General features: G+C 40.1%; 1 protein-coding gene across 3 annotated transcripts in view; it reads right to left on the reverse strand.

Annotated features, from left to right (window-relative positions):
* The window catches only part of nkd2b (NKD inhibitor of WNT signaling pathway 2b), a 115,201-nt gene that overhangs the window by 14,643 nt on the left and 84,234 nt on the right, over nt 1-16,324 (reverse strand). For all 3 annotated transcript variants that reach the window (XM_073024147.1, XM_073024148.1, XM_073024149.1), the window contains one exon: nt 11,954-12,014. In XM_073024147.1, coding sequence (XP_072880248.1) covers nt 11,954-12,014 — 61 coding nt within the window. The remainder of the gene's footprint in view (nt 1-11,953; nt 12,015-16,324) is intronic.

Here is a 16,324-nt window from a genome sequence, read left to right on the forward strand (position 1 = left end):
CCATCACAGGTAAAGCTCCCCCCACTATTCAGCACATCTACATAAAGCGCTGTCGCAGGAAAACGGCATCCACCATCAAGGACCCCCACCATCCAGGTCCTGCTTCTCTTCTCTCTGTTGCCATCAGGAAAGTGGTACAGGCGCCACAGGGCAAACACCACCAGGTTCAGGAACCACCATCAGGCTCTCGAACCAGAGGGGGTAGATTTCACTCATCCCGTCACTGAACTATTCCCACAACCTATGGACTCACTTTCAAGGGCTCTTCCTCTCAGGTTCTTGGTATTCATTGCTTATTTATTTTTCTCTCTCTTTTGTATCTACACATTTATTTACCCATTGATTGTTTGTCTTTCCTGCTGGGTGTGGTCCTTTACTGCTTTTATTGTTTCTCTTGGATTTACTGTGCATGCCTGCAGGAAAACAAATCTCATGGTTGTATATGGTGACATAAATGCACTTTGATAATAAATTTACTTTGAACTTTGCTTCAGGGAAAAGTTCACATGCAGCAGGGGAAAATGACTTCTCCCTTTATGATAAACTATGTATCTCTTGAAGGCAAGATCACTTACAATGAAGAGACAACAGGGTTATCTTTGTATTTCAGAAAAACTTTGGAGAGCAAGAAGCTTAGAACTGTCCAACCAAATCTGGCGAGAGATGGTGGAATTAGTTTGCCATCAAAGACATTCAACCTTGCTCTGCAATTACTTCAGTGGAAATATGGAGCATGGGGAATGACTAGCCTGAGGGCAGGATGCTTTTAACATTTGAAGTGCAAAGCTCCAAAAACTGCCATGCAGCTGAAGATGATGAGAAACGTATCGTGATACCTGTCCGAGAGTAGGTACTGTTTAATGTAGGAAATGCAGCTGTCAATTTACACACAGCAAGATTGCAAAAAGCAGCAATGAGATAAGGGATCAGATCATCAGCTTTGAAATTATGTCAGCTGAGTGATAAATATTGGCCAGGAATTCCTTCTGCTGGAAAGGAACGTGCCGTGCAGGAAGGCTTTTAAGTGATAGCACAGATGGGATTTGGAACAAGCCAGGTGGTAGAGAAGGCCAAAAGTAAAGGAAACTTTGGTTACAGGGGAAAGATTCCAAGACAGAAATATTCACAGAAATTTATTTCATATAACAAAATTCTGGAAATTCCTAGAATTGCTGGAAGCATTTTAATTTGTCTTCATTGCAACTATTTTGTTTAAAATAATTTTACAAGTATATATGACTCATTCCAACTGGGTAATGAGCACAGTTGGACAATGCGCATTACCTTGACGCCATATGGCTACAGTTATCTCAAGCTTCAAGCAAGAGTCTTTGATTAACTACTTTTCTTGGAATCTGGTCATGAGACAAGTGTCACACATTCGTGTTTTATGATTGGATTCTCAGAGATATGGTTAATCAAAGACTGGTGCTTGAAGCTTGGGTGTAACTACAATCATTTGGAGACATTACCCAGATGGGAAACCAATGAGCGAGTGAGAGAGAGTGAGTGTTGAGTGCAAGCGTATATGTGTGTATACACACACACACACACACACGTGAAAGAGCACTCATGCCTAATTTGGGCCCAAACTGTGTGGTAAATGTTTGATATTGACAGTATGTTGAGCACTGTACAGTAATGTGCTGTAGATAAAGCAGTGCAATATATCCATTGCTTTCAAGGTTTCCAGAAGGCAAGTTGCCACATTGAACGTTATCGCTGAAAATAAAAGCTCTTGGTGCAGGAGGCAACATGCTAGTGTGGACAGGAGATTGGCCGGCTAACAGGGTGTAGACATCATGTGCAAATGGGTCTTTTTTTCTGGTTGGCGGGATGTAATGATAGGTGTGCTGCAGAGATCAGTGCTGGGGTCTAAACATTCCACATTTTGCATAAATAACTTAGAAGGCAGACCTAGCAAATGATTGCTGAATTTACTAATGACACGGGAAGGAAAGGCATGTTAGTTTTCGATGACTGGATTAGTACGATTCGAACAAGTGCTCTGACACTCTTTGGAGACCAAGTAGAATTGAACCTGTTAAAGGCAAATTAACAAAACAAAAACAAAAAAAAAATCCACAACTGCTCCCCAAGTGTCAGGAAGACCCTATGGTTTTTGTAATGGTTCCCATTTGCATCTATTACTGTAATTCCAACTCTACCTGCAAACTCAGTCCTGGTAAACTGTTCCATCTCCTGGTCCTGCCACATCATCAGTCTGCCTCTAATGAGAAAAGTCACTTGATGTCTTTTACTGAGCCAAGGAATACTGCTGTGTAAGTGAAGCAAATTGCTTTAAAACTTCCAGTCAGCCAGATCAAAACTGGTTCTCCCAAGATAGTGACCATGTACAAACTATGGACATCCAACCTGGAACTTCATGGATTCACTTTAGAAGCAGTAATCTTGATCTCACAGGCTACTCATGAACCCATGTTCTTTAAAAGTTGCTTTCAGATCTACACGCAGTTTAAAAAAAAAAGTTGAAATCTATTGCAAGGAGCTATTATATTTCCTAATCTGCTAATAGTAATCAAAAGACTCCAGGGTCCTCTTGTATCTGGGGATCAATAAAAAGCAAACATTCCTGACTTGATCCATGGAGATATTTGGATTTTTGCAGCCAAGGGCAACAGGAGGAAACGTAAAGCCTGCATACCCATAGCATGTCTTCAGGCTCTGGCTTCAGTTCCTATCATTATACGCCAGAAACTACAGCCAAAAAAGCTTATTGATGCCATTTCCATTTGAAATGCACAAAATGTGCAATTCTTCTCAAAATAATTGTGTAATGATATCACATATCATTAATGCAAGCAGAAGTAATTTAACTTACAACAGGAGCTAGGTCTTTACAAGGAAGAAGATACACTTTTGTGTTTTCACAGCTAGTCACCGCTGAAATAAAAGGAAATGCAGTAGCCTATTTGTGAAAAACAATATCCCATAAATATTAATCAGCAAGTTACCAGAAGGTTAAATATTGACAGACATCTGTAAGAGCTCTAGAATTATTTTAAGATAGCACTGGTGGTCTCTAAAAGTCCAACCATTAGAGGTTGGGAGGAAAGAAACTTAGGAAGTGGTACCTCCAAAGTACCACAGAACATTACAGCACAGAAACAGGCCTTTTGGCCCTTCTTGGCTGTGCCAAACTATTTTTCTGCCTAGTCCTGCTGACCTGCACCTGGACCATATCCCTCCATACACCTCTCATCCATGTACCTGTCCAAGTTTTTCTTAAATGTTAAAAGTGAGCCCGCATTTACCACTTCATCTGGCGGCTCATTCCACACTCCCAACACTCTGTGTGAAGAAGCGCCTCCCCCCAATGTTCCCTTTAAACATTTCCCCCTTCATCCTTAAACCCATGTCCTCTTGTTTTTTCCTCTCTTAGCCTCAGTGGAAATAGCCTGCTTGCATTCACTCTATCTATACCCATCATAATTTTTATACACCTCTATCAAGTCTCCCCTCATTCTCCTACGCTCCAGGGAATAAAGTCCTAACCTATTCAACTTTTCTCTGTAACTCAGTTTCTCAAGTCCCGGCAACATCCTTGTAAACCTTCTCTGTACTCTTTCAACCTTATTAATATCCTTCCTGTAATTCAGTGACCAAAACTGCACACAATACTCCAAATTCGGCCTCACCAATGCCTTATATAACCTCACCATAACATTCCAACTCTTATACTCAATGCTTTGATTTATAAATACCACTTAGAAACTTATAAATGGGCTTGTATCTATGAAGGATTGTATGTTAAAAAAACAAGTAGCTTGCATTGGACTACTAACATTTGATCTATTGTTAAAGGATTTCTACTATTTAGTAACCGTCTTCACTTTATTTTCAATAATCAATACTTACTGCTATTTAATTCATAACTGCTGATTCAAACATCTTTGCTGCTTTGTTTTATCTTAAAAGTGGCAGATGGCAAATTAAAAACAGCAGGCGGTAAAGCATTCAGGACAGTCCCACGAAGCTGCAGGAGGCTTTATGCTTATTTTATACCTTTTCCCATTCCTCCTATCAAATAGTTCTTGCCTGAACCATTCCTGCAAAGGGGAATTCCACAGCCTCAATGTGAATAGCATTTCTCCTGTCAAGTACCTTACCATTAACCTCACTCGCATTCAATATCCTTCCTTTAAAGAAAAAAAGATATTTGGGTTACTGTAACTAATTTCATGTTCATAATTGTTTGAAATCTCACATTTAAAGATGAATTAAAAACCATGCTGCCTAATTTTCTTTCAACAAATTATTGGCACTAATCAGAATTCATCTGCAAGGTGGCATGGGTATTGTTTCCAGCAAGACTAAAATGCTAAGATTAACACAAATAGTCCTGGATCTTGGGTGAACCATCTTTGCTCATCACTCTTTAATGGACTTGGTATTCTCCAGATTATAAGATCCAGATCAAAACCAGCCAATTGTTGGTAGACTATAAGACAATAGAACATAGGAGCAGAATTAGGTCATTCCACCAATCAAGTCTGCTCCTCCATTCTATCATGGCTGACTTATTATCCCCTTCAACCCCATTCTCCTGCCTTCTCCCCTTAACCTTTGACACCCTTACTAATCAAGAACCTATCAACTTCCGCTTTAAATATACCCAACGACTTGGGCTCTCCCACCATCTGTGGCAATGAAATACACAGTCACCACCCTCTGGCTAAGAAAAGAGTTCCTCCATATCTGTTCTAAAGGAATGTCCTCATATTCTAAGGCTGTGCACTCTGGTCCTAGGCTTCCCCACTATAGGGAGCATCTTCTCCATGTCCATTCTCTTTAGGCCTTGCAATATTTAATAGGTTTCAATGGTCATCCAGATGACTGCTTGACCATGTGAAAAGTGGGCATATTGGATGCAGTCTATAGCTGCTCTAGCTCCACAATTGTGAACAGATACACACTCCTCCATTTTTGACCTTCAGCCTACACAAATTGTCTTTGCTCTAAGCACAGATAGCTGTGTCTTCAGCTATCTCAAGCCTCAAGTCATGAAACTCCTGCACTAACCCACTCCTCTTTAAAATTTGCCTGTCCAAGTATGCCCTATTGCCCAGCTTTCCACTTTCCCCAATTACAGTATTGTGGATTATTCTATGACCTTTTAAATGATAAATGCATTTAAAAATGCAGGTTGCTGTTTTTCAGGATCAGTGATGTATAGTATAAAACAGTGGTAGTTCCCTACTCCTTGCTCTTTTAAAAAAAACTAGGTTTTACAAATGCACGACCTCGGTGAATGGATGAATTCAAGAAGAACAGGAGCAAGGAGATCACCTTACTGAGATATAAAGTTTATACTAACCAACCCAAAACCAAACTGATTGGCAATTACACACCATCTAGAATCCTCCAGATCAACCATTTTGAAAAGAAATACAGCCCTTTGATAGACTGAAGTACAGTCGGCCCTCCTTATCCGTGGGTTTATGCGCGAATCGGGAAAACCCAGAAGTTCTCTCTCCAGCGCTCATTGTTTGAGCATTGTTCACCTCGCGTCTCATGTACAGACTTTCTTTTCTTGTCATTATTCCCTAAACAATACAGTATAACAACATAGCATTTACATTGTATTAGATATTATAAGTAAGCTAGAAATGATTTAAAGTATACGGGAGGATGTGCATAAGTTATATGCAAATACTACGCCATTTTATATAAGGGACTTGAGCATCCGTGTTTTTTGGTATCCGCGGGGGGTCCTGGAACCAATCCCCCGCGGATAAGGAGGGGCGACTGAAACTAAGAAAAGTATTCTGCAAATCTTAAACCAACAGATTGAAATAATTTACTCTACAAGAGATTAGCAAGAATAAAGGGTACCTGGAAGTTATTATCAGGTTATAATCTCACTGGAGAAAGGTCAAACAACATATTAAAAAAAGAGAGAGAACCATGAAATTTGGAGATGAAATGTGAGCCGATTAATCATTTCCAGATACGAATTACTCCTTTTTCTTTCCTAAGCATACATGGACAATTTACTCCTGGTATTCAATCGGGATAACTTTGGCTCAATTTAGCAAAGAAAAAAGCTTTTCCTTGGAACTTGAACATCAAGTCTCAAATGCTAAACAGAACCAGGTGGCTTGCAGATTTGTCACATAAAGGTTTCTGTCATCTATTCATCTCTTCTATCAGGCTTGCACACTCATTCATAGAGATAATTAAAATGCCCACTTCTATTCTCTCGAGAAGTCACAGAGACACGATCCACCATTTTAATTTAGAGTGGCTCCAACAGATAACTTCAATACAAAGATTTTGAAATGAAATGTCAATTAGTGATTGCCTTTTTGGTCCAAACACCTGCAACCTATTTCACTTTCAAAAAACAAGACTTTAGATCACATACATAAGTGATTTGAGACATGATGCATGGTAAATGGAAAAGGAATGGGCGACTCCGAACTATTACTTCCCAAATTTTTCCAGTACCAGGCATTTCCTGATATCACATTCACTTCAAATCGATAGGAGATTGCTAGAATTATTCAACAAATAACAGAATTGTAAGAGACAAGTTAAGCAGTAAATCCAAAGCAAACTTTACAAAATTCACTGAAACACCAATGGGATCAAGTGTCAGATAGCAGGTTTTCATTTAGTCTACCTGCATACAGGTTTGCGACATGGTACAATCATCAATGATTTGGCCGAGGGACTTAAATGTCACTTTTCTAAGTTTGTCGACGATCCAAAACTTGTTTGGATTGTAAATGCGAAGGAGGATGTAAAAAAAAAAAGCTCTCATTTTTGCAGTACAAAGCAAATGTTTCACCCACAGAAGTAGTAATGCACAGTTTTTAATTTTCATTCATTGAGTGTGGGTGTCAATGACAAGGCCCATCCTTAACTGCCTTTAAACCGAGTTACTGCTAGGCATCTCAGAGATCAAGAGACCAATCACGCACGTTGCTAAGGGATCTGGAGTTGCACTCAGATTTGACAGAAAGCATGAAAGAACTGATTCCTTGAACGTCAGTGAATAGAGTTTTGCAGACAACCGAGCCATCATTCCCCAAGCCAGCCTTCATCATTAAATTTACATTCTAGCAAAAGTGTGTGTGGGGGGGGGGGGGGTGGGGGAGAGGGGGTGGTGGGAAAGGTAAGAAATTATGAAACTGACCAGCAAATATAACCAGAGCATGCAAAGCCTGATTCGATTTGAACAATGTCTACTTGGCAGGGGAAACAGAGCAATGCAATGAAGGTTTTAAGCATTCCTTCAATAGTTTGTAAATTTCAGGGTTTGGAATTCTTATCTGGCCCACTCCCTCTCCGTTGGTAGTAAATGCAGGTTTTGAAAAAGAGCTAAAAAGCTGCCACAGACCCTAGGGCTTTCATTTGAAGACAAGATTTAATGACTGTTTTTAGTAAATAAGCACTTATAACCAACAGCGATTTTATTCACCCATAACTAATTAGACATGCAAGCAGCGTCATTGGGAAGTGACATTTAAACTCGCATTATCATCCTTTTGAAATCCTAAAACAGCTACTGACTTATTTAATTAGAACCATTCTTTAGAATACTTAATTCCTTCACTAGTGTGGGTGAAGAAATGCAGTAAACCCCAGGGTGCAGTTGACTGCTCTGTCATGAAACGCAGTGGAAGTACATCAACAAAACAGAACTGCTCAACTGAGCCAGATTAGTATTGGGAATCAAACCCGCAAACACCTTTGAGCAAGTGAAAGGAAAAGGGAAAAGAAAAGCAGGATCAAACTTATTAAGTGATCAAGTGCCCAACATTAAATATGAGTGGAATATATTGTATAATAACCATCTAAATAAGCTCAGATACAGCATTTCTGTCAACTGGTAGAAAGACCATTAAGGTTATTCTTTCCCAGTTGCCTTTGAAGTTGTGTTGGCCAAGGAATTCTGTCTGCAAAAAATTAGAGTTTTCAAGGCTTCAAGTTTGTGGCCGTGCATATATTTGATATTCCTAAAATGTATTTTCATGTTAAAGTAAATTTATCTTTGAATTGGTACAGCTGATTTTTAAGAGGGCCTCTCCTTAAGTCACGTACAAATCTGTTATGCATTCTACCATCTTTTCTCAGTCCTATGTACAATTGACAAATCAAGGAGATACAGGTTTCTCCCACCATCCGAAGGTAGAGTGTTCCTATGAAACCTTTCGTAAGCCGGAATGTCGTAGAGCGAAGAAGCAATTACCATATATTTATATGGGAAAAATTTTTGAGCGTTCCCAGACCCAAAAAATAACCTACTAAATCAAAGCAAATAACACAAACATATTGTAAAAGCAGGAATGATATGATAAATATTCAGCCTATATAAAGTAGAAATATTGTATGTATGGTGTAGCTTCACTTATCAAAATCCAGAAGACAGCGACCCAAAATCGATTTGGAGAAGGAAAACGGCACATACACGCATATGCATGTACACACCTATGCAGTACATACATACGCACACAACTGCCTGCACAAGGCTTCACAGTCACGGCAGTATACAGCGGGCGACTTTTTTTCGTAAAAGCAAAAATCCTCTTTGGTTAGCAAGAACAGGTACTAATGTAGGTGTTTTGTAACAGTGAGCTGTCGTAAAGCGAACGCTTGAGAAACGGGACACCTGTACATAATTAGCTCAGCCAAGGCTTGCCAATACTACCGAGATGTACAAGCTGAGCAACTCACTCTCAGATTTTCCCTGTTTAACTGCAAGTGGCCAACAAGGTTCAGGAAGGTGAAAATCGTGGTGTTCTGTCGTATCATTCGTAAAAATAAAACGTTTACTGTGGATGCACACACAGGACAATTCTAGTAAGGTAGCAGTTAAGCCCCCCACCGCATGTACACATCACACTCTTCCTAGAGAAAGAATGGGAGAGGTGCGTGCTGTTGAGGAGAGAAAGCAAGAGCAAGAGCGAGTGATCGGGACTCAAAAGGGAAAACAGAAGAGAGGCACAATCAGATAAAAACAGCGAAGGGAGTGAAGGACAGAAGAAAGGAGAGACACAGAAGGGAATGAACGATGAGAGAAGTAGGGGGTAAATTTTAATTTGTACATTGGGATACAGGTCCAAAGAACCCAAAACTCTGTCAACAAGTTCAATTTTCTGTGAAGATTTAGTTGTGCAACGTGGAAAAATGCGAGATTCCAGTTTCAGTACGGCAAGGCCTCGTGGAGGACAGAACCAGAGTTAATGTCACCAACACGTGTAGTGATATTTAATATCTTTGCGGTAGCAGTACAATGCAATACATGATAAATATAAAAAAATAAAAGAATTACAGTAAGTATATGTATATTAAATAGTTGAATTTAAAAAGTAGTGCAAAGTCAGAAATAAAAGTGTTCATAAAGACAAATAAACCATCAGAAGGCTTTACATAATAGCAAAAACTTCAAGAACAACTTCCTTGCTCTTCTTCAAATAAAGCAATGGGATATTCTATAAATCTGATATTTATAGTATTTGATAAGTAGCATGCTCATAATGCTCTGTTGCTGTACCTTAGATTGTGTGCTTTCATAACCCACAACTTTTATAACTCATGTGATGTCTAGACATAATCTTAGAGTGAGACCATCACAGCTGAATGGCTTTTCTCTTATCTGTGGATTCTGCATAAACCACTGAAAATACATTTAGCAGAGAAAAAGCAGGTTGGCAACCCCAGCCCCACCAATAAAAACTACTTCATGTGTTCTCTGAATAGTTTCTGAGCCAATAGATCATCTCATTTCCAGGCTAGCCACAATCTCCCCCAAGGTGAGATAAAAGTAGACTATTTAGTGTGCCTGAAACAAGATGAAGCAAAGACATGCGCCACCTGCAAGAGGTTGTGGGTTCAACTCCCACTTGAAAAATCACAAACAATGCCAACACAACTGCCTTTTGGAGAGAAGGGGAGGGGTGGTGCTTTTAAAAAATCCTTTCTTCCTACATTTCCCCCCCATTCCACGTGGGGTACAGGAAAAATGCATCCTGCTCAAGTCTTGTTTGCATGCGACCCCACTTAATGCAGTCTCAAGAACAAAGGAGAGCAATTGGCAACAGTAGACAAAACACTGGAACAGGAGATTTTAAAATAACACCAGCAATTATAGCTACTTTACTGAAGGCTCCACTGTGAGCAGCCAATACTGGCAGCTACATCCAGAGACTGTATATAGCTATATGATACTGTCTGGGTGGATTAGGCAAACACATAGAAAACTAAAAGACAGGGTTACTTTCCTCTTTGCCATCTGGGCTTGTTTACAAGCATGTTATGTTTCACCCTGTCAGATTCCGATTGAATGCAGGTGGCACACCGCTCTACCTGCCCTGCCTCTCCCAGTTACTTCACTCGTTGCAGTTTGTCATACCGCTTGTCAATCCGCTGCCTCCTCGCCATGCGTGGGGAAGGTCAATGCTGCTGCCTGCAATCCCAGCTACCGACTCCATCCCTGTTCCTCACAACAGCTCGAGGAGCTTGCTGGCAATCCTGGCCATATTTGACCATCAAGAGAGAGTTTCTTGGTTCCATATGTGCTTCATCCCAATTCTACTTTTATCCCCCGTAATACCGCTCAGTAAAAACTGGGCAGCCATCATTCATCTCTCTGTTCCTTCCAGCGGTCTGAAGCTTCTGGCTAGGGCAACAAAAGTTGAAATAACTCAAAATTCTCTTGGCCAGATTCAAACATGTGAAAGCAATATTTCCATTGCTTTTTGACTAATGATGCCTCTTGGTTCAGAAATTCTGCTCCATACGCAGAAGTCCTCCCACCAGTCAAATTGCCCTTTGCTTTCTGTTCCTCTGATTCAAGCCTTTTGGGATATCCATGATTTTCATTTCTCCAGCCCTAGTGGCTACACCTCCTAATGCCCATTTCCTAAAGCTATATTATTCCCTCTCATTTCCCTCCACATCATTCTGTACCCCCAAGTTGCTCCTTAAGAGCCACTTGTGGCCAATCCTTAGGTTAAATGATCTAAAATCTCTTCATGTGGTTCAAAAATCAGAAGTTGGCAGATAATTATTGTAAAACTTTGAATATTTAAAATGTCAAAAGGCAGAAATTGATTAGAAGCATCCTACCATTCCCTCACTCTAGATTCCAACTGGTAACCTCCTCTAGCCTGACAGAACTTTCTAAATTCCCAGCATACACCTTGTAGAAATGAGGACCGGATGTTCTAATACTTTACAATGCATCACCCTCCACCTCATCCACAATTCTCACACAAGAGATGAGAGCAAACATCTAAAAGCAAAGCAGTTTCCTTAACTGTAACCTTGTCCACCACCCAGGACATTCATCCTTTTACCACCAGTACACAGAAGCTGCATTGCAACCCATCTACAAAAGGCTCAGCACTTACTTGCCCATACTATGTTGAAGGTACCTTCCAAACCCACTATCTCAAATAGCAAGAAGATTAAAAGCAGCAGGTGCATGGGAATACCAGTAACTGCATGGTCCCCTCCACCACACAGCATCCAAGTCTTAGAAATATTTGGCCTTTCCTTCATTGCTACCGGACTAGGAACTTCCTCCCTGAATACATTTGAGGTAATTTCACCAGATGACACCCAATGGTTCAAGATGGCTACTCACTGTCACCTTCCAAGAGCAATTACAGTCAGGTATTAAAGGCTGGCTTTGCCAGTGACACCCCCAACTCAAATGCACAGAAAAGACATCCCTCACCAAAATACAGTGTTATGTATTGCTGGATTCTATCAAATTTCATAATTTAATCTCTTTTAAATTAATTTATATGTGTAATGAATTGAAAGCACTAGCTTAATGACTTTGAGCGAGTAGTCAGCTTCTGATGAATTGAGCGCACAGAGCAAAATCAATCTTCTAAGTGTTAACTGACTTGCAATTTGTGTGCTTACTACTCATTTTAACTCTACAATTACTGACTATGCTGCATTTTTCACTTACCCTCTAGGGGGCACTGATCATCAAGGAACTGACCACCTTTCAGTTCTCCATTCAAAAGTTCCTGCAAAGAGAGAGAGAGAGAAAAAATACATTTTATAGACAAGTAACAGATGTGGGGGAATAGGAAAGAATCTCAGTCGATGAGTCATTAACAAAGGATATGCACTTCCCTGCAGAGAGGAACTCAGATAAAAAGAGCAGCAGCAAGTTGCATATCTGCTGCCCCAAATCCAAAACAAAACCAGTGGTGATGAACGGTTTGTTGAACTGATTCAAGTATCCTTTCATTATTTTGAAAAGGAAGAGTTATGTATACAGTTGGGCAACTTTACTGACATTATTTATATTCTTCATGTAGAACTGTACAAAAGTGGGAACTATTTGACTTTCCCCACTTGTGCTCTCATTGTTATAAGCTTCATTTAAGTCACTATGTTCTTTGTACTCAGTTTTCAACTGCTTATCCACTTTCCCTGCTTGTTCTGATTAGGCATCACATTGCTCAATAACTACCCTTCATGGTCCAAACCTTCAACATGAGGAATTTATCACCTGATACTTCATTCTTTTGGTGAATAATTTAATCCCCCCAAATTGCCCATCCACTGAGCAGCAACATTCATTTTCCATTCTTACTTTGAGAAACACCACCTCCAGATCTCCCCTTTAACTTACAGTACTTTGATCTAATGAAAGGGACCCAGTTTGTTGATTTTCTTTTAAACAAAACCCACTCATAATAAATCTCATCTGTACTTTCTCATCACTAGCACAACTTTCCTGAGGTCAAGCAGACAGACATCATGTTCCAAAGGTGCCCTGACAATGATTTTTACTGGCTTAACATTCATAATTGAAGTTTATATTTTATGATTCTATCCACAAACATTTCTTGTTAAAGCACATTTTTATTACAGATAATCTTCTCACTTTTAAGCTTTGTGGTTATAAACCTTTTCCAATTTTAGCCCAAGATGCCCAACATTTCAACCACATGAACCTTCCCCACCTCCTTTCTTAAAGCACTCCTTTTAAAATAAACTTTCAGCCACTTGTCCCAATGTCACCTCCTGCGGCTTAGTGGAAATCTACCAATAATTTTTATCCAATGGCAGTGAAGTGCTTGACAGGAGTTTTGATGCACAAGTGCAAGTTGTCCAGTTACACTGTCATTCTCAGACAGTATGAATGAACCAATACTGCCTGGATGAACTTGCCCTATGAAATTAGATGATAAGAGATTTGGCAATAAAAATAAATACATGTTGCATAGAATTAATGCCAGAAATAGCAATGCAAATGCACATCAGGAAAATAAAAGCATTCACTGATAATGAAACAAATAACAAAACCTGCAGAGAAAATTGCACAGAATAGACGATACTGTGGGGTAGTGGTTGGGAACAATTCAGTCAACTGTTTTATTAATGCTGATCCTTTTCGCATTTGTTTCAACCTTCTCAGCACATCCTTCCATTTTTCGCTTCCCCATTTATCTTCTCAATCTTAAACATCACATTTTTGGATTAAAACAAAAATCCATTTTTATACCGAGTTCTGTTTGTAAGACAACTACCGCACAGAGTTCCGCAGCTTGTTTTTGCATTGGAACTTGCACCTGCAACTCATGCAATTGATTATTCTAGCCTGCAGAGCTAAAAGCTATCGGGTGAAATCTGAGAAACCCTTTAATCTCCCTTTTCGACCTCTAATGGGGCTCATAGTTTCTTATGAGCAACAGTGAATTGTTTAAATTCAACCAGCCTCTTGCAATGAAGTTTCTTGAGAACTCATTACCTTGTCCTCATCCCAGCCACCTTCTCTTCCTTCAGCTCTTTTCATCCCCGTGAATCATCTGTGCCATGCCCGAAAAGTCTAAAGTGCATAGAAAGTTTACAAATCTACCAGCAAACAGCTGTCACTAATCAGAAATCCTAGCAGATGATCCAGATTTTTTTAAAAAAACACTCAACTCACAGAGATTTGCTTTAAGGGGGAAGGTTAGGGCTTGCTATAATTTTTAAAGTTGGGTTGAAAACAGAATACAATGTACCCCACATCTTTAACACTACCTTCCTTTCTCAAACCCATCAGCTCACCAATGCTCCTAACAAATTAAGAGCACGACTACAGAAACACAAATATTTAGTACCAACTATTACAAAAAGTTAAGAGGCCAGCTCCAGGTTACAAGTGATTGCTTATTGTTTTAGGCAACCTTGATGGGGGGGGGGGGGGGGGCGGGGTTGAGTTCGATTTCCACTAACTTACTGTCAGTGGCCACTTTAATAAATACCTTGTGTGCCTAACAAAGTAGCCAGAGTGTATGTTTGTGGTCTGCTACTACTGTAGCCCATCTACATCAAGGTTTGACATGTGCGTTCAGAGATGCTCTTCTGTAAACCACTGTTGTAATGCGAGTTTGCAGGGTAATGGGTGGAAACACGCATAATTCACAACCACCGACATTGTGCTGAGATTCACTTAAAGAGGCAGGTCTGACGTAATGACATGAAGGTTTTTAAAAAATTGTTTTATGTTCTGTGATAGGTTGAAAATAAAGGAATTGTTGTGGTTTCCCTTAAACTTAAAACGCCTCTGCCATCTTACTTACAAAAACCTACAAGGTTATCTGAGCTACCGTCACCTTTAACAAGTCTGCCCATTCTCTTCTCATTTACAAGTCACTTTCACCTACATAACTACACTATTTTTTTTTTTTGCTTTTGCACCATTCTCTGTAAACTCTAAAGACAATTATCCATGAAAATCCCAGGAGATCAGCAGTTTCTGTGATACTCAAGCCTCCCCATCTGGCACCAGCTGTCATTCCACAGTCAAAGTCACTTTGATTACATTTCTTCCCCTTTTTGATGTTTGGTCTGAACAATACTTAAACATCTTGACTATGACTACATGCTTTTAAGCACTGAGTTGCTGCCACCTGATTGCCTGATTAGATACTTGCATTAGCAAGTCGGTGTACAAGTGTACTAATAAAATGGGTACTGAGTGTATTAAGAAAGGGTCATGATTAACTTTTTCAAGCTTTGTAATTTGATGCTGATAACTGGGCAACAGATTTCACGGAATTAAGGGCAGTTTCAAGAATAATGTTTGTTTAAATTCTACTGCTTCAACAGCTCTACAGCAGATATAACCTCACTAAGCTCTCCAATCTGTTCTGGAGTACCCAGAAAAGAGCAAAACACACATCAGGGAACAGTTTAACAATGACCATTTGGTACTCTATACCAAAATCCCCCTCAGTATTAATTACCAAGAATTGAAACCTGGACCTCTGTACCCCCCTCTATAATGGATCCTCAACTTCCTCATTGGAAAATTAGTCAGTATGAATCTGTTAAAAAACCACTTCCTTGCTGAATATCAACATAGGTACTCCTCAAGGATGAGAGCTTAGCCCAATGCTCAACTCTCTGAACTCATGACGGGGTGGGAAAGCACAGAACAAGTGCTATCCCTAAATTCACAGATTACACCATTGAGCTGGTAACATCTCCAAAGGCAATACAGGAGTGAGATCGATCTACTGGTTGAGTGGTGTTGCAACGACAACCTCACTCTCTATCAGCAAGAGCAAGGAATTGACGGCGGACTTCAGGAAGGAGAAGTCAGGAGAACTCGCACTAGTCCTCTGAGGGATCAGTGGTAGAAAGGGTGAAGGTAACTCAACATCTCAAGAGGATCCATCTTGACACATTGATGCGATCACAAAGGCAGCATGCAGTGGCTCTACTTCATTAGGAGTCTGAAGAGAGATTTTTTTTTACAAATTTGTGCAGATGTACAGTGGGGAGCATTCTGAATGGTTGCATCAAAGTCTGAATGGAGGCTCCAAAGCACAGAATCACAAGAGCTGCAGAGGATGGTGGACTCAGCCAGCTCCTACACAGGCACAAACCTTTCCATTATCAAAGTCATCTCCAAGAGACGGTGCCTTAAGAAGCTGGCAGCCATCACCAAGGACAGTCACCATCTCGGGCAAGTTCTCTTCTTGTCACCAGCACAAGGGAGGTGGGAAACAGGAGCCTGAAGATCTACACTCAAGTGATTCGTCCCCTCCGCCATCAGATTTCTGAACAGTTCATGAACCCAGGAACACTATGTCATGCCATTTATTTTGCACTATTCATTTTTGTCATTATAGTAATTTTATGCCTTTGCTCTGTACTGATATGGCAAAGCAACAAATATCACATCGTGCAAAATAATGATGATCCACCTAATTCTGATCACCGGCTCAGGGTGGCCCACAGTAAAATAAGGCAGGAATTTTGTGGGTAGTCCAATAGCAATAAGGGCCAAGATTATGGGCTTTGCACTGAAAGAAGCAATTGGTGAAAAGTG

Source organism: Hemitrygon akajei, chromosome 20 (genome assembly GCF_048418815.1).
Source record: "Hemitrygon akajei chromosome 20, sHemAka1.3, whole genome shotgun sequence".
Taxonomy (NCBI): Eukaryota; Metazoa; Chordata; class Chondrichthyes; order Myliobatiformes; family Dasyatidae; genus Hemitrygon; species Hemitrygon akajei.